Source organism: Scomber scombrus, chromosome 12, assembly GCF_963691925.1.
Source record: "Scomber scombrus chromosome 12, fScoSco1.1, whole genome shotgun sequence".
Lineage (NCBI taxonomy): Eukaryota > Metazoa > Chordata > Actinopteri > Scombriformes > Scombridae > Scomber > Scomber scombrus.
Genome location: NC_084981.1, coordinates 5,059,519 through 5,086,814, shown reverse-complemented (window position 1 = coordinate 5,086,814; position 27,296 = coordinate 5,059,519). Strand labels below are relative to the sequence as shown.

Here is a 27,296-nt window from a genome sequence, read left to right as displayed (position 1 = left end):
GGCACAAAACTGCTATAAGGACATTTTTCGGCTATAGTCATTTTCACGCTTCCCCTTGCTGTAAAAAATTCGACAGTCCTGAAGGCAGCACGGATGCTGCTGCTTTGGATCCATGTTACCTTGTTAGCAGGTTGCAAGCTAACTGACTCCAGGCAGGTCTACTCGGGGATGTCCCACCCTTTCTAATTACAACCTGAGGACTCTTTGGCTTCTACCGGCTCTACACAGACAGGACGACACTAACAAACACTACCGACATGACGACGCGTTCGGAAAGAGAAAAAGCCCAGAAACTGAATGAGCAGCATCAGGCCATTCTGTCTAAACTGCTGAGAGAGGACTACAACAAGTATTGTGCTGACTGTGAGGCTAAAGGTGAGCCCTGCTGTGAAGCTGTGTGACAAACTAACCTGTGTGTGTAATGATAACATGATGTGTGAACCCGGCTTGTTAAACACAGCAGTGTAGGAACGCTATTCTGATGGGAGTTACTCATGTGAAGCTGTGCGTCCATCTTTTATATATATATATATATATATATATATATATATATATATATATATATATATATATATATATATATATATATATATATATATATACATATATATACATACATATACATATAACATGATACTTTGATGTTTCATTGACTGTTTTATTATTATGTATCTGGGATCTGGGGTTGTATTGTTGTGTGTCAAACTTTCTGCTTTCACAACCTTAAAAAGAATTCATTCTAATTAAAATGTTCGCAAAACCGGGGCGCTTTAACTTTGAAATCAGATGCCCCACACTTCCGGTTTAGTGTTGTCTAACTGCTGGAAGCTTGACACAGCTTCTGCTCGACAGTATCGATGTCATGTCCTTGACTGGTTTATTTATGAGCGGAAAACGCGCGTGTCCTGTATGGGTAACGTTAAATTAAAGGTGTAGGTTGCACCCTGGATGTAGAGAAACATCAGATACTGCAGGTTTAACGCAGCCAACACCTCAATCTGACTTTGGATGCTGTCATTCAAACCAAACACACCCACCAAACTCCATTCAACATTCAGCACTAAACGTCCTCCCTTGAGCAGAATCAAACATATCGTTTATTTAAATAGTTTTTATACATCTTTAGGATTCCCTCTTCCATTCGGCATTGATTTTATATCTCAAACAGCAATGTAGACCAATTAAATGTAAACTTTTTCTTTTGATTTAATTCACTAGAATTCTCAGTGATCAGCATCTTAAAAATGCTTTATTCATGTGAAATGTTTTGCACAATTGATCCAGCAAAAAACGCCACAGTCATATAACTCTTACCTAAGCATCTCAACGTGTGTGTGTGTGAGCACGGAAGCCTAAAAATCCCACTTTTGAGTGGAGTTTGAACGGCTCGTATCGGGGCTACCTATGGCTGAGATTAAATGCCTTTTGCGTCATTGCCATGCCCGTGCTAGCATCTGACAGCTGTAATCTGTAGTACCAGACCTCCCTCACTCACTCAATCACTTTCTTCATGTGATTTTGTCACTTCCTGCTGTTGATGCTACTGCTTTTTCTATGTCAGCTACATCTGAACTGTTTGCACTGTCTGCTTTTTATTTATTTTTATTTTTTTTGACCAACATCCCTGAACTAGATGTTGTATGATCCTATCTTGGTGTTAGATTTAGAAGGTATATAGTAAAAGACAAACCCACATTTCCTAGTTTTTTATGTTTATGGAATCAGCCACCAGTTCAAGTCAAAAGTCATTAATATAACATAACATGGCCTACTAGCTTACCAGCAGTTCAAGGTGCTTTACATAAAACATAAAATGCATCAAGACAGTATATAAAAGCAACACATGGCACAATAAAAATATGTTTAAATACAATTAAAAAGGGCCGAATTGGATATAAAATGAGACTAAAATAGAATAATACAGATAAAACAGGAGAGTAAAAAGATACAGTGCAGTGTGATATATTACCCCAAAATTTGGACTTATTTGGATTAAAAAGCACTCACAAACAGAAAAAGTCTTCAGCAGTGATTTAAAAGAATTGAGAGTTGCAGCAGAGGTCTTGATGGATGTATTTTGTATTTTGGCCCTAAATGCAGCAGCAGTAAGTCAAATCTTTTTCACAGACAGGAAGTTGGTGTAAAGATCTGAGAAGTGGACTGATGTGATCCCCTTTCTTGGTCTTAGTGAGGACTTGAGCAGCAGCTTTCTGAATCAGCTGATAGCACACTCATGAGTTTTCAGCACAAGTTCTCAGTTGAGCTTAAAGATTTACACTTGATCATTGAAACCACAGTTTGACAGTACAATTTTTTTTTCATAGCTTTCACCTACATTTATGGCCTTCCTCAGTGGATGGAGTTGCTCAGTTCACGTATACAACATCAAAGCTCTCAGCTGTTTTTCAGTCATTGAGGAAACTCTATCCATGTCTAAGAAGGTCAATAATGAACTTTTAAGCTCAGTATGATACTAATTTAAAGGATGGTTTTGCAGTGAAGACTTAAGCTTATCTTAGCTGAATTTACACTGCACGCATTACACACTGTGAAACTCTGCCCCATCAAGCTTTTCTGTCAGTGTGAATTTTTCATTTCAGGTATTTGTAAAACACTCTTACTTGTATAAATCTGAGAGAGAGAGAGAGATGACCATCCTGAAGACTGAAGTAAGAGAGCTGCAACACGACAGAGAAAACCACATGGTACGACTGACAGCTCTGTCAGAGGAGCTTCAGGAGAGAGAGAGACCCCAAAGTCTATCAAGGGGGTGATAGAAAAAGCATCTTCCACATTCCCAAATGCAAAGGTAGTCATCTCCACCCTGCTACCCAGATGGGACTTCCATCCCGCTCTCATTCAAAGGGGAAATGCACAAATTTCCAGAGATTGTGCATTAAAGCCAAATATTTATGTGGTGCCCCATCCCACCTTAGACCTGCACAGCCTGTACGATCAAGTACACATCCTCAAGGCAGCAGTCCCAACTTTTGCAAAGACACTGAAGGACGTCGCACTCAACCGCAGACCAAGCACATCCCACAGGAGCAACAGACAGATGAGTCCCCCACCCAGGCCAATAATCAGAGAACCTATTCCACCCAGAGGACACCCAGCTGCACCTAGAGGACCTGCCCCACGTGGGAGACACCATGCTGCACCCAGAGGACATCCTGTCGCACCCCAGGCCAGGCCCACTTTCCCTTCGCCAACCCCATACCACACATATGCACAGGTTGTAAGCAGAGCAAGCCCCAACTCTTCACCTGACAGAGCCTCACCCTGTGATCTGAGCATACACCAGATGCTCAGTGAGCTCTACACAATCATGGTCCAGGCCTAAACCCTCTGGAACAACTGCACTGTGAAACATGGAACGAAAATCGATCACTAAACCAAATTATAAAAAAACAAAAAGAAAACTATCTGACACACTGGAAAGAATCAACCAAAAACCAGAGCAAATTGGAATGTTTTTTGGCCCTAAATAGAAAATACACTGTGTCAGAATACCTGATCACTGTGACCGATCCAAAGCTCAGGAAATCCTTGACTATGTACAGACTCAGTGAGCACAGCCTCGCCATCGAGAAAGGCCGTCACAGACAGACCTGGCTCCCCAGAGAAGACGGACTGTGCATCCACTGCACACAACACGAGGTGGAGACCGAGCTGCACTTTCTTACCACTTTCTTACGTACTTCCCACAAATCACAAACATCCACGAACAATTTGAGACCTTAAACAACAACAGAGAGCTTCCATACTTGCTGGCTGAAGTACAGTAATGTGCAAACATAGCAGCCAGACTTGTAAACTGCTGTGACCATAGAAGGACGTCCAGCAAGCAGGAAAGACAGACCTAGACCATCTCCTCCTGCTGGACAGTCCCTAACCCTAACCCTCTAAGTCATTTACTTTGTATATATTTTATTTTTCTTAAGCCTTTGTAAAGTGAAAGCACAATTTTCCAATTTAATTATAATTATTTTATTCCTGTATTTTTTCTTTAGACATTTATCTACTGTTTTGTTTTTTGTTTTTTTGCTTTATGTCACACTTGCTTTGGCAATGTAAACTTATGTTTCCCATGCCAATAAAGCCCTATTGAATTGAGAGAGAGAGAGAGAGAGAGAGAGAGAGAGAGAGAGAGAGAGAGAGAGAGAGAGAGAGAGAGAGAGAGAGAGAGAGAGAGAGAGAGAGAGAGAGAGAGAGAGAGAGAGAGAGAGAGAGAGAGAGAGAGAGAGAGAGAGAGAGAGAGAGAGAGAGAGAGAGAGAGAGAGAGAGAGAGAGAGAGAGAGAGAACATCATGAGCTCCTGAAATATCTTCAACTTATATCCCGTGAATAGCAACACAAGGATACAAAGATGGAAAAGGAAAACAAATAACAACAAAAAATAACCATTATACTGCCAAAACAAGAAGATCTCCAGCACATCTAACCTGAAAAGACAACAAGCAGCAAAGCAACAAACCCTGCTAGCCTGACACAAAACCTGGAGATGAGGTGAGAAAAGAGGCTGAAAAACCCAAAAGCGGCTGAAAAAAAAACAAAAGAAGCAGAAGACAAAGCCATTTAATTTGCAACATTGAAAGATGTTAAACAAATCTGCTTTTAAAAGAACTATTAGCTTAAAATCACAAAATTATTAGCTTTGTGATTTTGACAGTTGGCAGTTAAGAGAGTGTTGGCAGTGTGCTACCATGGAAACGGAAGCTAACAGCAACAGCTACAGCAGAGAGGTAGACTACCATGCTAACTGTAACAGTGCTAGAGCCAAGAAAAAACACAAATAAACAACACTGTTGTCTAATCCAGAACAACTATTTGCTGACTTCATCTTCTACAAAGATAAAGAACAACGTCCTCTTCCATACGGATACATCCACACGTGGAAGGTGATCATTTGTAACAACTACAAACATATTGCCAAAGAAGGCATTGGTCGTGGTGGCCGCCTAACTATGTGTCAGGATGAAACCCTGTATACAGACAACCCTCTGCTCACTTTTACCTACTACACTAGGAAAGGTACAATGCTAGTACAGGGAAATGAGGCATGCCTCAGCGCCTTTGAGGAACTCTTTCCATGATGAAGGCAGAAGCTGAGAGAGGCCGACCCAATACGAGCAGCAACACTGTAGGAGACACAACAGCAGAACAGGAAGAGGACGATGAGGTCACACGCCGAAGAACAGTACCCCTGAATTACAACCACTGGCTGCTTTCCTGATGTCTGGAACCAGGGGCTGATCACCCCAATCTATAAAAATGGAAATAAATTAGACCCTAATAACTACGGAGAGATATGTGTGAGCAGCAACCTTGGGAAAATATTCTGTAGTATCCTGAATTCCAGGATACTAACCTTTATTCAAGAAAAATCAATTGATCAAGTTGATCAAATGAACTGATCTACAGCAGCACACAGTCTACCAGTCAGTCAGACCACCTCTGTGTGAGAGTTAGCACCCTGACAGTGAAGACACCTGAGTCTTTCTCAGATAGCTTTATCTTTTTGTAGTCCCTTTCCTTTAGGCACAATATAGTCATTAATATCGGATACATGTCGTCATATGATCATCCTGGTAACTTGTGTGCTAGTCAGAGACAGCAGCCTACTGGCAACACCTGTTATTGGTCAGTACTTCAGCTTCAGTAGAGTTAGTGAAGAAGGGAAATATGAATAATATGAGTGCTGTATGTGTGCTGCAAATCAGACTGTCACAATAAATGTATGGAAAGCTGCAGGAAATGTGTTTGAGACAATCCAGCAACTCCTTGATACTGATAGAGACATGTCCATACCCAAATCTACAGCCATGGTTTTATAGGAAGACCATTATACTATGTTTACTTCTTTAAAGTTTATTTATTTGCTCATCTTTTTTCACCTTGGTCACAGAAACTACGATAAAATCAAAAAAATGACCTAGTTAGCAGCATCATGAGTCACTGTAGATAAACAGACTAATAACATACAGTAAGTAGGTCAATGGTAGCAACATCTTTTGAATAATAATTGAATGCTAATGATGATGCACACAATTACAATTACTTTACCATAAAGCAGTCATGTATAAACATGTCTGATGTCTGACAAATTTATATTGTGTGACGGTATATGATATCTGAAATTACCATCTGTTGTTTAGCCCACAGTCTTCAGAGTCTCTGAAATTATATTACTTTGGCTACAGATCCAACGGATGTCATTCTGAGACAGACACTTGTTTTTTGATTCAGTGGTACTCAGCTAAAGCTGGGAGGCACACTGTAATGTGGAAGTAAAAGACTATCTTTCAAAATGTATTTTTAATGAGGTCAAGTCAATTATTAGTCAGTTATTTTCCAACTCAAGTGCCCAGTGATACAGATACAAGATACAGTAACTTCCACCTAATATCCTCCCTTATCAATTGACTAAGTAAGTGTTTCTGTTTTAGCAAACTGCAATGAATCTTCTGATTGGTGCTTTCTCTATCAGCCAATGACACTGCACACTGCAGCCAGAGGCATGTTTACTTACATTAGTAAGCAGCATCATGCAGCCCTGCCCTATGAGTCATATTTGTTTAGTGGCAGCTATTTTTATACAGACAGTATATGAATATTGTGGAAAAGCCTGATAAGTCCAATATTTCACTTAAACAAATCAATGCAAGGAAGTGACTGTCTGAAAAGGGTTAGTAAAAGAGAACATTTGTATTGGCTCATTGTAATGTAGAAGGAAAGGCCAGTCTCAACAGGTGAGTTGTAATTTAAATGAAACTGATGTCCAATGATGAATACCCTGAGGGTGAGTGTTCCGAAGATTAAGACCCGCCACATTGAAAGGCCTGTCACCCATAGTGGGGGGAGTGATAGGTAAATGGGCATCAGAGGAATGTAGTATGCAAGGAGGTGTATAAAGATGGAGAAGGTTAGATAGGTAGGGAGGTACCAGGCCATGGAGGGATTTGTAGACGAGAAGAAGAACCTTTAAACAACTATGGTATTTAACTGGGAGCCAGCACAGTTGTTGGAGGGTGGGAGTTCATGTCATCCCAGAGAACCCTTGCAGCTGAGTTTTGAACATATTGTATTCTGTTTAACCCCCCCAAGTAGGTATACCAAAGACAAGAGCATTGTAATAGTGGAGCAGGGATCTGACAAATGCATGGATAAGGGTTTCAGCAACAGGGCGGGATCTAGAAATACTTCATAAGTGGAAGAAGGTGGTTTTGGTAGAAACAAAGAGCAGAGTCAAAAGTTACTTCAAGATTATTAACCTCAGCAACAGAGGATGTAATGAAACCAGGGACAACCAGATTAGGCTGGGGGGCCTTGCAAAGTGTATCAGGGGAGGTAATGAAGATAGCCTCTGATTTGTCCTCGTTGAGTTAGAGATAGATACATGTCATCCAAGAAATAATGTCATTTAGGCAGTCTGACAGGTTTATTGGTGGTAGAGTGTCCTAGTGTTTGGTGTGTAGGTAGAGTTGTGTGTTGTGTGAAAGTATAGGCCATTTTGACAAATTATATGACCAAGAGGAAGAATGTAAGATGAACAGTAATGGTCCAAGAACTGAACCCTGGGGGGGGGACCTGAAGTTGCTAATGGAAACAACCAATGTTCTGCCTTTTGAGGACTTGCAAGTGTTCCAGTGATGCCAAGTAGTGATTCTAGCGGGTTCATGATCGACAGAATCAAAGGCAGCATTGAGGGCAGTCTCGGTAGGCTACTGTGTTTTGCCCTGAACCAAGACTGAAACTCTGCCCAGGTTATTGGTAGATATGTGATTATGGAGCTGGCTGGTGGCTGTACATTATAGAAGTTTGGCAAGAAATGGGAGATTTGAGATAGGTCTATAGTTCTTGAAGTCCTTGGGTTTTGAACCAGGTTTCTTTAGGTCTGAGGTAATAGCAGACATTTTTAGACGGGAAGGGGCTGAGCCAGACAGGAGAGAAGTTTTAATGATTTGTGAGAGCAGGGGGCAAGGGACAGAGGACATAGGACAGGCAGACCTGATTTAATCAAAGATGTAGGCATGGGGTCCAGGAGGGACATGGTGGACCTTGAGTTTGTGACAAGTTTAGTTACATACTGTGTGTCAACAGCAGAGAAAGCTGAGAAACAGCTCACAGAGAGGTGAAAGGGTTTGGAGGGTGAGGGGGTGGAGATAACATTAAGTTTAGTGACCATATGATGCAGCTGCCAGTAAATGGAAATAATTTTACACTGGAAGAAGTCCATGAAATCACAGCAGAGTTTAATAGAGGCTGTCAGAGGAAATTGTTTAGCTGGTAGTAGAAGCTTATTAACTGTGAGAAAAAGGGTTCTGGGGTTAACTTGACCTTTTGCAACAACAGCAGAACAGTAAGTGGTCTTAGCTTTATTCAGAGCTTCCTTATAGTTACTGACATGATCTTTATAGGCTGTAATGCATGTGCAGTTAAGCAAGTTTTCCTGCTGAGATACTTTAGTTGGTGACCAGCAGCCTTCATCTTGCGCAACTCTGGTGTAAACTAAGGAGCAGAATAGGATAAGGACACCTTGCATGATTTTAATGGGGAAAGATTATTAAAGAAGTACATTGTACAAAGAGATGAAGTCAGTAATTGATGTGATATTGTAGCCCGAAGTGAGCCCAGTCTCCAAGATGTCAGTTAGACCAGGTATACTCATGTTTTGTACATTCCTGTATGTGATAGTGTGAAAGGCATGAAGTCGGTGTTAGGGGGAAGGGACTCTAATATTGAAAAGGACTGCCTTATGATCAGATACTGTTAAATCCAGGCCATGAAGATTCGAAGGGGGAAAACCAGAGGAGCAAACAAGGTCAACTATATGATCTTCATCATGTGTGGAGAAATCGACATGCTGAGAAAATTCAAGAGAGTGGAGGAGTTTAATAAATTCACAGCAAATGCACATTATGTGGAGTCAACATGGATGTTAAGGTCACCAACTAGCAGAATGGAAGGATACATTGTATAAACAGATGAGATTAGCTCAGACAGGTCTCTTATGAACAAAGTGAATGGTCTGGGAGGGCGGTAAATAAGGAGGGTGTTATGCCCAGCTCGTTTAAGAGCACAACAAAGCAGGGAGGACCACACGGCAAGAGCTCAAATGAAAGTAATTTATTAAAGTTAACAAAATTGAATCAAACAATAGTTTTAACATCGAAAATAACATGAACCAAGGCTACTTCTTAACACAATCAAACAAACAAAACCAAAAATAAGGAGCCTGAAAGGCACCAGCCTTCCAGGAGGGCCAGAGAGTGAGAGAGAGACATCTTGGCACTCTCATCGTAGCATGAAGGGTTCTGGTTGATGTTGACCACCATGGAGACCCGGCCGGCACCACAGAAGAAGAACTGCAGGGAGTGTGTGAGCTTGGACTCTCTGAAAGGAACGTGTTGCTGGAACTTGGCGTTCTGGTTCAGTCTCAGAGCATTGAGACACTTCCCGAGTGTTAGCAGAGAGTTGTTGATGTTTCCTGCTTCCTTCAGACGTTCTCCGTTCTGGAGCAGCGCTCCGACCTGGCCAAGTCACACAGAACCAACTCGCTGATGCTGAGGACTCTGGGAACTCCGCCGTCGTCGACTCTGAGGATCCTGATGGAGAAGATGCTGTGACTTCTTCTGGACAGCTGGTTCAGTCTGGTTGAAGAGAAGCTCTGGTTCTTCTTCCCGATCTTCATCACTCTGTAGGCTTCCTTTGAGCTTCTGCTGGACAGCTGGTTCAGTCTGGTGGAAGAGAAGCTCTGGTTCTTCTCCCCGATCTTCATCACTCTGTAGGCTTCCTCTGAGCTTCTGCTGGACAGAAAAATAGCCCAGCTACTCATCTACAACCATCCCACAGCTACGTACAGCATAACCCAAACTTACCAGTCTCTTGGCTACACCGATCACATGCAGTTTAACACCATGGAAAACTAAAGCAGTCTCAAACTCTACCTGTTCCACCAAAACAAAATGAACCACTCCGGTGGGCCTCCCAACCAAAGCCAAATGCTCAAACTTATCAGAAACTATAACATTTCCCAGGTTCTAACTAGACAAGCCCCCACTTGTTATGCCCAGCTCGTTTAAGAGCACAACAAAGCAGGGAGGACCACACGGCAAGAGCTCAAATGGAAGTAATTCATTAAAGTTAACAAAATTGAATCAAACAATAGTTTTAACATCGAAAATAACATGAACCAAGGCTACTTCTTAACACAATCAAACAAACAAAACCAAACTGGGGGGCTCTGATCCAGGGAATTTCAGAGCCAGATATTCAAATGATGTAGCTTGTTGTATTTAAGGGGGGTACACTGATGACCTTATATGCCAAACGATGGAAAACTGCAAGACTACCCACATGTCCAGATGTATGTGGGGTAGCTTAATTCATTATTAGGTAGTCATTAAGTTGCTGCCAGGTTTCAGTCAGTCAGAAAAAGTCAATGTTATCAGAAATCACGTCATTTATAAAGGGTTCTTTGTTATTTCACGTCGATGGTATCACTGGGATTTGATGACTTGGGTACAGTACAGTCTATGGTAATTAAATTTAGTTTGTTCACACCTACACTCCTATTCCTAATCTATCTGGAGGTAGACACTAGTGGTGTTCTATTATTGAGCGTGACTGCGATGAGAGATAAACTGTCAGAATTTGATGTTAGAATTATTTGACCTGCAGAGGGTGCTAGCAGTACACATAGGGAAGAAGGTGGAAGCAGGAGTCCCACCACTCCACAAGGGGGAGCTAATGGGATTTGTAGGGGGTGGAGAGGTTGAGGGTGGTGTGAGGACAAGCTGTGCGTGTTAGTCAGGGTGAGTCAGGATTTAATTATAGTCCATTGTTTCCCTAAATTGTCCAGATATTCACAATACAAGAAAATATAATAAGACCAAAACAAAAGACACAGATTGTAGTCCCATATGAGACCTACACATGAAAAGACAAAAATAAATGAATGAAATGAAATAAAACAAATGTCAACTAGGATAAAACACACAAACAAGGTGACATACATTAAACTGAAGCGTGACACAGGATTAAACCACAGTATTCCTGTTGCTTGCAGATTTAAGCATCTGTTTCTTATTAGTGTATGATATGCTCTTAATTCCATTTATGCTACTTTTTACTTCTACTTCTCTACACACCACTGGGAATATTGTACTTTTACTCAGATTAGGTTATTAACACAAAATATAATCAACAAATCAGTGTTGTCACAATAGGCTACTGGAATTTTAACTTCGATATGATACCTTGAAAAATATCGTAATCTGATACCATTTTTGATGCCAGAGGTAAAAATTCACATAACATTGAGGGCATTAGATTAGATTTTTGTTATAAGTTTAATATATCAAGGCTACAACGTGACAAGGATGCAGAACTTTTCTTTTCTTGACTATTAGCAGAGAAAAGCAGAGTAACTGTATTAAACAATAATAATCGTAGCAAACTGGGCATGGTGAGGTAAATTTCCTTATTTGTTCTCTCCTGCTGCACAGAGTTCAGGCATCTATTCATGTATTTCAAGCTCATTTTTGGGTTCTGCGCCTGCATCCTCTTCTCTAAATGATGCACACTCATCATGTTCTCTCTTATTTTCCACCTGTATGCTTCTCAACAGTTCCTTCGGATCTGTCTTAGTTTCCTTCGCTGGTTACTTGGCACTCGTAGAGTGTTTCTTGACTTTGGCCTCCTATTTCTGGTAAATGAACATTGCCCATAAGATTTAGTTTAACCTTTCCTCTTAAAGTAACAAAACTGTCCTAGAATCTCATGTCGAGACATATAGCTGTGTTCACTATCAGCTGCAGATATCTGTCCTCATATCTTTGTCTGAGAAGTTGATATTTTAGACTGCTGTCACTTTCCTCAACTGTCAGGGGCAGGACAGAGGAGAGAGTGGTGTGTCTTTCATCACTTAGGACAGCTGACAGAGCTCAGTATGTCTTTTACATCCTCAAGAACTATAATGTCTGAATCTTTAGACATGAGGTTCCATTTCTTCTGCTCATCTATTACAACGGAACAGACTGCTTGCTGCTGTTGTAGACATCTCTACATCGTTTAATACGCTGAGTCCTGGTTTGTCCTTATCCTTGGTGACCTGCTGAAAGCAGACACTGTCTTTCTCAACCTCGACAGTGCTCCAGACACACGGTCTATATCTAGGCCCTATGTTAATATCTAGGTGCAGTTTGTGCCCAAAGTAGGGAACCCATGTGAAGTCATGTGCTATCTCCTCCAACACCTCCCTCAAGCTGTCCCCTGTGTTCTCTGAGTTCAGCTCAACACAGCCCGAACAGATGCTCTTCATGTTTCAGGATTCTGATATAAACTGCAGAGTTACTGCCATGATTCTGCATGTCATGCCAGAGGTCAGCAGGACATGAAAAGAAGTGATTCCCCTCAAGATTCTCTAGGCAAATACCTTTTTGTTTCATTGCATAATTACGTGAAAGAAGGGAATATCTGTTACAGTACACACAGCTATAAAATCAATATTATACAAACTCATATTACATACAACTAGGTCTGTCACAATAATTATCGACTTATCATACAGTAATGTAATTATCAACATCATCATGTCTATACATGGATTTATCATATGATACATGGACATGACCTTGATCATTTTTTTACCTCAATATTACCACACTTCACATTAGCAGCTAAGAGGCTATTCATGTCACATTGGTTAAGCGAGTAGTGTCCTCCATTCCTCACTGTGTACGTCCTGAGTGGAGACTGTAGAAGAATTAAAGGTAAATAACTCTGTCCCCAACCATAATGTGAGTCTGTGTTTTTACAGAAGCGTAACGCCCACTCTCCAATTCCACCCCCCACCCCCATTACATTATTATGCAATTACATCATCATTATATCAGTGGTATAATATTATCTTCAAATGACAATAATATTGTTTATCGCGATTATTTCTGAGACAATATATTGTCCAACTATTTTTCTATATAGTAGTTTTTATGCTAATTATTTTTGGATGATTTATGTGACTCATGAAGAAGCATTTGAAATGTTAGTTTGATTTCAGAACTTAACTTCTGGTATCTTCTGTCTCTTAGCTTGATGCAGTGCACTGCAAACACAAGGGAGAAAGTGTATTAGCTTTTATTGATCTTTAAAAAAAAAAAAAACAAGCATCCTCTCCACGCCTGATTGACCACTCAGAGCACAGAGCTCCAGTTTGATTGATCAGTTTGTTTTAGGGTTTCCCCCAAGAGATACTGGAGGGATACTCCACGCTGCCCGCTGCAGTCAGTGTGTGTGTGTGTCTGGGTGTGGCGGCACTGGCCACGACCACTGCAGTGTGGTGACTCACCTTAGCCTCTAAGCTGCCTCCTGTCTACCTGCCCTACATTTGCTCTGTGTGTGTGTGTGTTTGTGTGTATGTGTGTGAGAGAGAAATAGAGTCATTATTGATCGCAATTCCATTTTCCTGTCTTCTCTGGCATCTCAGTCCATCCACTACTTAGAGTCCAGATTATCATTTTCGCCTTTGGTTTTAACACAATGTCACTCAAACGCTACACCAAACACGCACACGCATACACACACGCACAGTGGCAGAGTGTCAGTGCTGTGATTTGTGTCATTGGGGCTGAGTTGGCACTCTCCTCTCTGCTGGCACAGCAGATCTTGGCGAGCACCTGCAGGGCACTCAGCGTTTTGATGACCTGTCCTTGGTACCTCTGTGCTGTTCTGCACATAAAATACTGGCACAGACACACACACACACACACACACACACACACACACACACACACACACACACACACACACACACACACACACACACACACACACACACACACACACACACACACACACACACACACACTCACAGTCATTTGGGCTCCACACACACCTGCAACTGTACACATTTCAAAGGTATGAAGGACAGGTTAGGTTTGCAGTGTAAAGAAAGGAGACAGCGGGTCAAACTGTTAAGTGGATTTTAAACAAGCTCGGTGTGATTTTGTTGCCTGTGTCGAAGCATCTATAGTGTGAGGACATGGGCGGATTTCCGTCAGTTAATGGAAGGAGACTTCCAAGAATTGATGTGTTGTTATTGTTTGAGTACTGGCTAATGTCGGCTATGAATCACACTGATTAAAGACAGAAACAAAGGCGTGTACTTCAGCGTTCTCATTCAGGAGCTAATAGCCACCAAACTGCAACAGTGATATCCTTTCTGACTGTAGAGGGGATGAATCTAAAGCTGCTTTAAAGTCACACCCCACTCAAAAAACTTGGGTTTTATTTCTTCTTACTTTTGTTGGATGTTTGAGCTTCATTCGTTTGAGGCACATTCATCTGCAGAAGGTAGAAAGTTTCCCTGAGCTCAACTTAAATCTCAGTTTAAGACAAGCATGATTTGTGACATCACAACTAGCTAAGAGCCAATCATTGTCTGCTATGTATGGAGTATAAGCTTCTGGTGTGCATACACTGAGAATAGATTTTTCAATGAAGGAGGAGCAACAAGTCAACTAAGCTACATTCTACCATGTGACTCCACAGCAACACATATAAGAGTGTTTTCTAATCTGGTGCTTCTTTCGGTATTTGGCAGGACGACATCATTTGTCTGCACTTTATTAAACAAGAAATAATTATGTTTATAAGATAAAACAAGATAATCCTTTGTTAGTCCCACAAAGGGGATTATGATGGTTAAGGTCTCGTGAAATGTAACACTAAACCCACTTGGGGTATGTTTAGGGAAAGATCACAGTTGAGTGAAAATGATTACTTGGTTAAAGGTTAGAGAAACATGTTATGTGGGTTAAAGTTACTACTGCCTTAAGCAGTACATCATATTTACACACCCTCATGTACTCTCACATACTGCCATCCAGCTTTCTGTTCCACCTGCCAACCTAACCACCATGGGGTCAAGAGCCTTCAGCCAAACTTAGACAGCAATTCCAACTCCATCCCCACTTTTAAATCCTGCCTTAAAACGCACATCATACTATCATATTCGTTCTCGTATTGATTATGAAATCACGTTCACGTCAAGTTCTACACTGTTTTTCTTTCTATTGCACTAACTTAATATTATATTTCTCTGATTTGCTGATTTTATTGTTTGATTCATTGTTTATGTTTTTTGTAAGGGGTCCTCGAGTATTTTGAGAGGCACCTATAATTAAAATAAATTATTATTACGATTATAAAGAATTCCTTAAATGTGGAAACATGGTGTCATCATCCCTGTAGCAAAGAGTAAGAACCCCAAAGTCATGAATGAGCTTAGACCAGTTACTCTCACTTCCTTAGTGATGAAAAGCTTTAAAAAACTGGTCAAAAACTAGAGATACTCAGACAAGTGGAAGTGCTAGTTCTTGACAAAGTGTGTTATCCTCCCCTGACTGTCTCTCCAGGGACCAGTCCTGTCTCCTGTTCTTTTTATCTCGTACACAAATGACTATAGAAGCACTAACGATCGCTCTTTTATCGTGAGTCTCTTAAACGATAATGAGTCCGAACATGGGCCGAATGTTGATGATTTTGTGTCGCGCTGGAACAACTTTTATCTCAGGATAAATGTATCAGAAACCTCAAAAAGACGTGATCACAGCCCCCTATTAGCATTCAGGATTCAGATAACAAGCTACTACTACTACTACTACTCTACTCTTTATATAGAGGATGGTCGGCTTTCTATCTCTGCTGCTGTCTTTTACCAAATTTCCTTTGGGATAATAAAAGTTGATTGAAGTTAGGCGACTTTCATCATCATGTCTCCACTAAAAACCACCAGAGAACGATTATAGTTACATTCATGTATAAACCTTCCTGACTTGCAGTTGGAAATGTGACACTCTGTTAGAAACAGGAAACAAACAGTGGTCTCCTGTGACAAAGTCCACTGTTGGGTTATTGGAAACCTAATAACTTAATATGAAACAACACACAGTAGTATATTGTGGTAATAGAGTCATGTTAATGTTCTCTTTTGTTCATAAATTGAGCTAACCTTTAGATTTGCTGTGTACCTACTGTAGGTTGTTTGAATGCTGTGGAGACTCCAGTAGAGGTCTAATTAAGATTCTAACCATGCTCTTTGCTCATCATTCAGACTTCTTTTATGGGCTACATTGGCATTTTACCTCAGAGTGACCTGACAAATGAGGCTGAACAGCTTTTAGCAGTATTGATGAGGTAGAACTAGAAGCGTCGGGTCATTAATGCTTGTTTTCTTTGGCAATTTGGTGGAAAACCCCAAAAGATATTTAGTTTTCTGTCACATAAGAAGGAGAAAAACAGCCTATTCTCACTTTTTGACAAGCTGGAACTTTTGAAAAATGAAAAAAACAAAACAAAACTGTCTTGCTCACTGCTATATTTTTATTGAGTTGCAATGTTTCGGCCTATCCGACCTTCATCAGGTATATCATGGGCAGCATCACAACACTTCTATATACACACAGGAGCTGCCTCAATCATCCAATGGGATGGCTGGACAAAATCAATCTGACTTATTGACGAGCATCTTGAGGTAATGCAAAGTGTGTCTGTGTGTGATAAAAAAACAGGTATATTTAGGAGCCAATGTCTACCTCCAAATGACATTGAATGACACAATAATACAGAAAAACTAATAAGGCCATAATGCCACCACACAATAATTACCATATGTAATATCAGTGGTCAGAAAATTAATATAGGCCAATTGTGGAATAAGCAACTTAAACAATGAATCAGTTATTTTTCTTGTCAATCAACAAATGGATTAACAGACTAATTGTTTTATGTGTCAGACTTGCCTTGGCTGAGTCCTCTACACTGCCTTTTATCACCAGCAGATGGAATCACATCCTCACTTTATCTATCCATCTATCCATCCATCCATAATTTGCCTGACATTAAAACGCAACAAGCCAAAAAGACTCCAAATCTGCTGTCATGGCTGTCCTGTAGAAAACAAAGAAACAAACTACATGTCAGATTTTTTAGATTCAGTGTTGTCATTTTAATTTCTAGTTCAGGCATCACCTCCTATGTGTGTGTTTCCCTGCATCTGCTTCGGTCTTTATTACCTCTGAAAATGCTTTTTATGGTCTTTTACAGTCTTTGTGGAGCCCAGCACACCTGGATTTGTTTAAGGACAGACAACAAGAGTAAATGATGAGTGTTTTTATGAGGGTTTTGTGTTTTAATAACCGTCCTCTTCATTACTGCTGGCACTGAATCACCGTAACAGACCAGCAGGGGGCAGCACAGAGCTTTTCTTTCCTCCTCACTCTATGATTCTCCATTCTCCTGAAGATTTTGGCAACAGTCGGGTGATTTACTAAGAGGACGTTCTATTAATTAGAAAATGGAGGCTCTAACCTTTTTTTTTTTTTGTAAAGGACAATACCGCTGAATTTCAGCTGAGGGATGCTTTTTTTTCTTCTTTGCTTCCTTTCCTCATCGCAAGAAGTAAAAAAAAAAAAAGGGAAGAGAATTAAATTGGTTTCATAAAACAAAACATGTTTTACAGAAGTTATAAATATTCTATGTAGAGGTCCGGTAAAGCTGAACCCTTCAGTGTGTTTTATACGAAGATATTAGGAGAAGTAATAGAATCTACAAGAAGGTATAAAAGCTAAAGTGCAAAGATGATTCTTATGGAAGAAGGTGGTTGTGACAGTAGCCGGCCGTTCAGAGCAGATAAAGGCTGCTGTGTTATTAGTCCAGCAGGATTTGTATGAGTCAAGTCTGACATGGTTTAAGTCTGCTTCTCTCAGCTTCGGAGCTTTAAACTTTGGATCATTATTCCATCCCTGAAATAAGAGCCGACCCCGCTCTTCTTTCCCTCCTCTCCCGCTTCAGACTTTTTTTTGTTCCCGCTCATAAATATTGATCAAGTAAGCTCTCAGGAATCGTATCAGTAAATTTGGATGTTCCAAATTTCATTTTTTTCTCACAAAATTTTCACTAAAACTGCACTACATTTGTTCTGCTTGATTAAAAAACACAGGTTCACGACACCTTACTTGACGCGTGTGTGTGTGTGTGTGTATGTGTGTGTGTGTGTATGTGTGTGTATGTGTGTGTGTGGTCACCGTCACTACCTTGCAGCCGCCACCAGACACATTTACACACACGCTTTTACACACACACACACATACACTCGTGTCAGTCGGTGTCCTGACTGTCCTCAGGTTGACAGTTGGAGCTTTAATTTCATGCTTGGCTGGCTCGCCCCCCCTCCTCCTCTTCCTCCTCCTCCCTGCTCCCAGTTGGAAAGTTCCACTGTCACTCATTCAGCTCTGGGGGTGTGTGCGTCTGTCTGTGTGTGTGTGTGTGTGTGTGTCTCTCAGCTGGGATGACTCTGTTTGTCTGTCTGACTGTACGTGTCTCATTGTGTGTGTGTGTGTGTGTGTGTGTGTGTGTGTGTGTGTGTGTGTGTGTGTGTGTGTGTGTGTGTGTGTGTGTGTGTGTGTGTGTGTGTGTGTGTGTGTGTGTGTGTGTGTGTGTGTGTGTGTGTGTGTGTGTGTGTTATGAAATTGAATGCTAGTTCACATGGGGTGTGTCTGCTTGTGTCAGTGTGCTTGTATGTTGGCTTGTATGCATACGTGTATGTGGGTTTTGTTCTGCTTGAGGTTTCAGCGTGTTTGTGTGTGTGTGCATGCGCCCTTAGTAACGATATTCTTCATAATGTGCCTGAATTTACCTGCATGATAGTGTTTGGGTGTATGAGAGGAGCTCATTTGTCTCTAATCAGGTCAGCAGTCTACAAATTAGCACTGGTGTGTTTGTATTGTGTGTGTGAGTGTGTGTGCGTGCGTGCATGCGCGCAGGGACTGCAGGGCTCATGTCTTCCGAGAGAACTCAATTCAGCTGTCTATTTTTGACTTGAGTGCAGAGCGGGTGTAACAGTGAAATGCATAATAAAAACTGTTATTGAATCTCAATTATCCACATGAGACACATTAACAGAAGCAACCTCGCCTCTGCATTCAAAGACAAAAGGTTATTTGTCACAGCAGCAAAAAACAGATGATTTTAAAGTTTGAACAACCAATTTGTTTCTTGACTCGGAAGTTTTGATTGACATTTAAATTATTTATGGATTCTGAGAAGCAACAGTTAGTGAATCAGGAAAGGTTACAAAGCAGATACAAACAGCTGATTCATTACAGCACAGCACACTGTAGGTTAATGGATTACAGCGTGTAGATCAGGCTTCTCTCTCTCTCTCTCTCTCTCTCTCTCTTTTTCTCTCTCTCTTTCTCTCTGATGATGTTAATGAACAGACACTAAAGAAAACTTGATGTTGGAGCTTGTGACACATTTTTGGATTTAGACTTTACACAGTCATTAACTGGAAGTGTTACTGTTGTTAAAGACCCTGTACGCCCAGGTGTTTTTCTATTGTGGCTGATTGGACCTCTGCTTACGTTGAAGTTGGGCAGACATTCTGTCACCAATCTCTACATACGCATCCCATAAGATCAATTAATTAATAATTTACATGGCGCCAAATGATAGCAAAAGTTATTTCAAGGCACTTTTCACATAGAGCAGGTCATTGCTGACTATTTTGATAATTGATTTATCATTTTGAGTCTTTTTAAAAAAAATTACAAATTATCTGATTCAAGCTCCTCAAATGTGAATATTTATTTAGTCTACTATGATGACAAACTGAACATCTTCTGTTTGTGGACTGTTGGTTGGGACACAAGAAGACATTTGGGGATGTCACCTTGGGCTCTGGGTAACAGTGATAGACAGTTTTCAATATTTTCTGACATTTATAGACATAAATAACTAATAAAAATAATCAACCTGATTAATCAATAATGAAATTAATGCACACAAGAGACCAGATTAATATAGAAAATCAGACTAAAATCGGATACCTGATTGAAGTACAAATGTGTAAAGACCCAATTTACTGCTATGTTTTAGCATATTGGCTTTAACTGTATTTCATTTACAGTACTTTTTAAAGAAAGCAGTTTAGATGTGTACTTCTTCTAATTGTGAAGATATTTAAATCTTCAAAACACCAAACAAAAGGTGACACAGCAAGAAGAAGAATCCTTCATTGGACAACAGTACAGTTTGTAACAAGAAGGTCAGTTGTGTTCATAAAAACTTCAACCCAGTTAAGGCTTGTCGTGATTCTCCAGCAGAAATCCACTTGTGTTTGCTGCCAAAAGTGAAGAATAATCAATAAGAAGACTCAAAAGGGCTGCTGGCCTTCATCTCATGACACTGGAACTCCCCAGTCAGAGCGTCAATGAGTTCATCAAATGTGATTGGCTGGTTTAAATACACAGAGTGTAGCACAAAAGAAACCTATTAAGAGTTTTTCATATTTCGAGTATAATTTGTGTGAACACTTATTTTTCTACATCCAATCAGACCCTGCTGAACCACCCAAATGATTTCTTTAATAGAAATACTCACAAAGCCAGTGACATTCCATTATGAAAACCTACTGTTAAGAAAATGTCAGTGTGTCTAAACGCCCTGCCGTTTACCAGAAATTGATTTCAAGCCACTGCCATGATGTGGGTATGTGTGCACACACATGCACATACGACAGCGCTCAGTGTCAAAAGACTGAGGTTAATGGACTGTTTGCGGTACGATGATGGGATTTTCATACATTCCTGCACAAATTAAAAAGCCCTGTAAGTCACCGAATGCAGACATAGATGAGACTATTAGATGCGTTTATTTTGGGGATTTTTTTATTTGAAAGGGGATATCTGAGAGCCGACCAAAGTGACGTCCAATCCATACTGATAGATATCCAGAAGATAGAGTCCAGCTTACAATGGCTGAGCTGGTTGATTTAGGCTTAACACTCAGTCATCCCTGCTTTAATGCTCCTTTAGGCCGTCTAGTGCATTAGTGCCACTGCATTAACACACTGATGCTCTTACCCGAGACTGGCAAGCCCACCGCCGCAGCATCCAACAGGCCCCTGCTGCACCACCGTTACATCACCCAGGATCCATAAAAGTTGATCCTTTGCACTCGTTGCGTCCAAAGTTGCTTTCAATCGTCGAATCGACAGATAGTATAAGCTGCGTGGTCTGGATGAGGACACTGAGGGACTGCAGCCACCAGCCCATTAAAATTATTTGACCGTTATTTCCGTGTCATCTCCCATTCATCCCCATGGAGATTTGGCACAGTGAGAGTTATTTTGTGCCACTTTATATTTGATGGATGATGCGTTCGGTGGACAGATTTTTATGGGATGCTCTTAACCTGAAAATATTTTAAATAGATTCCAAAAGTATGCACAAGTGTGTTATCACCCTGGGTTTCTGTGAGTTTTACGGCCTAAGACCGTTAGAGAAGTGCTTTGTTTGAGGCATACTAACAGTGTCCGAAAGGTGGTGCAAATGGGTGGAGCTGCATCTGACAATTGCATCCACTTATCAAGATTTAAGTGTTAATTTCCAGCGTTACTGCCAGGTCAAAATTGCTAAATTTATATGTACGTTCTTGCAAATATTCTGGATGACTTAAAGGTTGAATATGCTTCAACAGAAGTTCTTGTTGGATGGTGGAACAGCTTTGGAGACCCCTCCCCTTGACACCTTTCTGAAATCAAATTTGGCAGGTCTGCTTACGGCAATTTCTTTTAGTTTAATACCAACAATGACATTCACCCCCACTTCAGATTGTTATTGACCGGTTGTTGGCAGTGTTCGAAACTTTCTCTTAAAGAAAAATGTGCTTTTTTTTCTCTCGTTTTTGGTTTATGTATGTTTGAGCTTCACTGTGTTCTGAGTTTGACTCCAGAAGACTGTTTTCACATTCATCTCCTGAAAGTGGAAGGTTTCTCTCAGTGGTCTTTGAAAATCTGCAGGTCCATGAGCATGATTTGTGACATCGCAACTAGTCTGGAGCCTATCCTGGTCCTATATTCAATCAAGTTCTCAATGCACAAACATTGTCAATAGACTTTACAGTGAAGTAGGAAACATCTTGTGTCCAACAGTTAAACTTTTGAAATGAACATTATTTACATATTCACAGATAGTTACATTTTAATGAGGTAGAGTAGATGTCATTTTAAGGATTTTAATTGGGTTATTTGACTTTTTTGTGTGACTGACATGGAAAAAACACATCAGACATACATTATTGTTCCAAATTTGTGAAAGTCTAGAAAAGGTATCTTTAAGGTCTGTATTAATTTTTTTACAAAACTACCTCTGACACTTTTAGAGCCTGACTGATATATAAGCTGATATCATCCGCCAATATTGGCCTATCACAGATATCAGTATCAGGGTATATGTTGTTCGATATGTGCCAATATATACTTTTATTTTTTAAGTTTAAGTTATAGACAGCATTTTATTTGATAATTTTTCTTATTTCAAGTTTAACATATGCACATGTATTTTTATTTATATTTATTTATAATTATGAAATTCCCAGTGTAGTTTACTGTTTCAATGCACTGATGTCATTTACAAAAAAGTTTGTTGTTAAGCTGTAAAATATCATGATCTCCAATACATATCTTTATCATGAATGTTTGATAACCACATTTGAGGGATCATTGCAAAAAAAAGTCTTTATGCATATATTCTATCTATATCAGATTGTCAGCTGATGTCGGTATCAGATTTTTTTACTCCCTAATATCGATATTGGCATCGGCCCCAAAAATCCAGTATTGGTCGGGCCCTCGTCATTTTCCATATGTATAAACAAGTGTGACACCAAGAATACTTTGGAGGTGAGAATATGTGTGAGATGTTATCTCATTAGTACAGTTTACTGCTGAGACTACAGAAAGCCTATATGATGACAGATGTGGCCTTATGGAACACTTTGGCTTTCAGACATTAAACTAAAATGTTGTACAAACTACTGTGTTTGAAGCATATTGAGGCCTTTAGTATCCTGCAGTCACATCAGAGGCTTTTCCACCCTGACAAGAACATCCAGAGACCTGTGGAAGTTGGAGACGTTGTAGTTGTTTGAAGCCATCCTTAAGCACAGTTTTTTGGCGCATCATCTTATGCTGACGAGGTAGAGGCCACACAGAGTACTTTGAAGACATTACATTTTGTCTCATGATATCAGCAGATCAGCAGATTCAACAGAAAAAAAAAGTTGGCAGGAGATTTGAGACCTGTGTGGGGCAATCGCTCGTGGGGATGATTTTAAACTTCCACTCCTCATCTCAACAGACTTTGCACGATTGTGTGTCAGCAAGAATCAAACTCTCGCCTCCGTCCGCCCAGAGGTTCTTCCCATCTTCTCAGTCTATGCAGCATGCTCGTGGCCTTGTTTCCTCTTCTCTGCCAGGGCTTTTATATAACCCCATGTTGGATATTTCCTCAGTGGCCTCTGTCTAACAGCCAAAGACACTAAATCCAACAGATTTAGTTGGTTTCACCTCTGTGCCCTAAAACTTTGTACTGCGCTCCGTCATCACCACACTGCCTGTAATGGATAATATGGCAATCTCCTTGTTTAATTTTTGTTTGTTAGGATTAAGTTTATGTGTTAAAAAAATCCATGACCCTTGAATTAATAGAAGCGTTTCAATTCCTAGTTGTTAAACTCAAAAAACTTCTTTCATTTAGCCTTTTTTTTTTCATAATACCTTTCATTTTTGGAAATAAGCTTTTAGCGAGAGTGACATTTAATTAAAGTAATTCATCATTAAAGGAAAGTAACTGAGCATGAGGCAATAAAAAAAGCTTGGATTTTAGAATTCTTTAGCCTTTTAAAGACTAAAGAAAGTCACACAACTTGAGCATTAACTATAAAAACAAGATATGTATGCACCTTTTCCTTTAGCTTCAGAATGACATGATGATAGCTGAGGCACGCTTTTGATTTTATAGAGCAGACTATATATATATATATATCTTTTTTTTAAACCACAGGAACTGTGATCAAATGTTATCCATAAACGATACAACTGCACTTTGCTCCATTGTAAAATCCCATTAAGATGTATTGAAGAGATTTGGGAGCAATTTTGATAAGCGCGTCTTCAAAACGACTGATGATAACCTCAAGTAGAAGCATTTAAGTTCTGAAATACACATCCGTTTTTCCAGGTGAGACGATTTCAAAGTAAACCAAAGTAAAGGCTTTAAATATTTGGATTTAATCTTTTTAATATTGACTTCTTGAATTTCTGCTCAGCTCTGATAGAGGATAGTATCTGAATGCAGCTTGTCTGTAGACATCTCTTTATAGTCTAACACTTTATCCAATGCAGAACTTCTTAATATGAGTTTCTGTGAATGGAGATTTGTTCTTAAGACCTATGAGTATCTCAAAGTGTTGATGCAATGAATGTAGGACGACACGCCGAATCCTCCTCCTACAGTCATCTTACAGAGGAAGGGTCATTAGTAGGGCTGGGTATCGTTTAAAAAATGATGATACCAGTACCAATACAAGTGCCCTTAAAGTGATACTGATACCAACTGAGTACTTCATTTGATACCCATCATGTGAATAAAAGCCTTAAATTGCATAAAATTCCACCTGCTGCTTTTAGCTGCTGTGGCAGTGGTCCAATCACATGTCATTAAATCGAAGAACTCTTGTGTTGATTGGCTGTGAGCAAGTCCATACAAATAGTCATGTTTTCTGGCTCTGGGTGCAAAAAGGATCGATTGCAGGTATCGTTTAACGGAGACGTTTCGATACTACTTGGTATCAATTTATTTCGGACCAATAGCCAGCCCTAGTCATTAGGCATCAAACTAAGTGTTTGAAAACTATGTGTGGTTGCTTTACCAATTGAATTTTCAAAGCACTTTTGTAAAGGACTGTTCTCTTTTTGGTGCGGATACTCTTCTCTGCAACAGTCCTGCAGTCAGTCAAACTGATAACACGTCAGGTTTTTTACATCAAATGTTCACCGGTGCAGCTTTAAAACAGAAACATCCTTCTTTCTCTCTCTCTTTCGCCTTCAGGTCCTCGATGGGCGTCATGGAACCTCGGGGTGTTCATGTGCATCCGCTGCGCCGGCATCCACCGCAACCTGGGCGTCCACATCTCCAGAGTCAAGTCTGTCAATCTGGACCAATGGACCTCAGAGCAGATCCAGGTATACACACACACACACACACACAAACACACACACACACACACACACACACACACACACACGCACACACACACACACACACACAGAAATCCACTGTAAATGATAGTTCATAGTTATTACTGTTCCCACTGCCTGTAATTGTTGTAGCTCTGGGTACCACTTTACAATAAGCCTACCCTCATAAAGACTTGGTGAATTGTTTGTAATTGGCTTGTTATTTAGGTTGTGAACCCTTTCTAAATCATTAATAAGCTGTTATAACTCATTGGCAAAATAAAAAGGGTAACAGTGACCAGTTGCTTGCCAAATAGTGATCCCATATGTATCTGTACTGCTAAATCTCAGATTGGATTCTTAGCTTTGTCTTCATCAGACAGCATCCTTGGTTTCCATTGTTGGTTGAGTGGATTATCTTCATGTTTCTTAGCAACCAATTATGAGCATTTATTTATGAGTTACAAACTAATTTAACACTAAAAGATGAGCCTTATTGTAAAGGGTGTAAACGACATCACCATTTACTAATGAATTATTAACATTTAACATCTAACCCTAACCCTAACCCAAAAAGATGAGCCTTATTGTAAAGGGTGTAAACGACATCACCATTTAATAATGAATTATTAACATTTAACAAAAAGATGAGCCTTATTGTAAAGTATAAAACATATCACCATTTACTGTGACAAAATAGCAACATCTGATAACCTATTTAACCTAGATGGATAAAAATGCAGTAGTAGAGCCTACCTTCATCTTGCCAAATAGTGACCCTGCATTGATGTATGGGAAATTAGGTCATAACTGATTTACAACTGTTTATTATTGGTTTATGAATGTTTACAATCTAATTAATTAATCTAATTTATAAGGGTAGTCTTATTGTAAAATGGTACCTAGCTCTGTTTTAATTTGAAGTAGTCTCTGCAGAACATCAAGTGAGAGAAAAATTATAACTATTATACTTATTATATCTGTGATTTATATAGATGATTCTTATCAAGGTCTTCAGGCCAATAAAATCGTACATTACATTCCTTTATCAAACTGTTTCTGAATGTTCTTATTAAGATTATTTCAAGCACTGTTATCATTTACGTTTGAAATGACATACATTGGGAAATAAATGGGAGGGTTTCTTTATCTCTATTGAGGCAGTGAAGGTTATGATGGTTGGATAGAGAGCTATTAAGTTGAACCTAAAAGTTTAGTCAAACATAAGTGACTTTTAGATGAAAAACTAGCTTTTTGTGTTTAATGATAACTGAGTCTGCTGTTGTTAACACTGCTACAGTTTTTCTGCCCTCTCAGTACATCTCTATTTATGACTTGGCTCCTTTCTTTTATCACTTCTTTTAATCTTGAATCAGCTGCACTTTATTCACTGTCTCCATATTTATCTGTCTGTCTGTATCTGTTTCCTCTCGTACTCTTTCCTTCATTCACTCTTCAGAAATATAAAAAGTCTCAGTTTTAAACATCTGACGGTACACACAGCAGTTCACAAACTCGTGAGGTGTTAATTAAAACAGCTCTGGAGGCACAGAATTGCGGATGGGTGGATGTGTAAGCTGTGATGTTTACAACCGAGCTAACGGGGACAGTTACAGTAATTAAAAGCATCAGTGAACTTTTTTTTCTCATTCATTCCAAATGGAAAGAAAACTCAAAATCTGCCTTTACACTGTTATGTCTTTTTTTTAAAAACTGTATATTCCTCAAAGAATCCTGGACAAACAGGTGTAAACTTTAAACACTCACAATATTAGATCATATATATATATATTTTCCATAAAGAACATCATTAGTTTGTCATTACTAACATGTCAAGTGATGAACCTACTGAGCCCCATGATGTCATTGTTTTCACATGACAGATGAACTGCAACGTGATTCGCTGAAATATACTCAGGGAAGGAGAAATACATTATGGGATACATGTTGTTTGCTTATTGGTTTTTTGTCACTCTTATCCCTTCTTACCCTCAGATTTTAGGAGATCTTTTCTAAACAGTGCTTCAGGTTTTGACTTTTTTTTTTTTAGAAGTCACATTACGTCATAATGGGTTAAATAAAGGGAGTGATCTCAGTATCATACACATACTGCAATATAAATGATGAATACAGTATGCGTTCTAGTGGATAGTACACATACAAGCACAGGGAACAAGATAGACAGCTGTAAATAGTAGGGGGGTGTAACAGTA

At 39.8% G+C, this 27,296-nt stretch overlaps 1 protein-coding gene across 1 annotated transcript in view; it reads left to right on the top strand.

Moving 5' to 3' along the window:
• The first annotated feature begins 257 nt into the window (after positions 1-257).
• The window catches only part of smap1 (small ArfGAP 1), a 114,001-nt gene continuing 86,962 nt past the window's right edge, over positions 258-27,296 (top strand). The window contains exons 1-2 of the mRNA XM_062430984.1: positions 258-375; positions 24,956-25,089. Of these exons, the coding sequence (XP_062286968.1) occupies positions 258-375; positions 24,956-25,089 (252 nt within the window). The remainder of the gene's footprint in view (positions 376-24,955; positions 25,090-27,296) is intronic.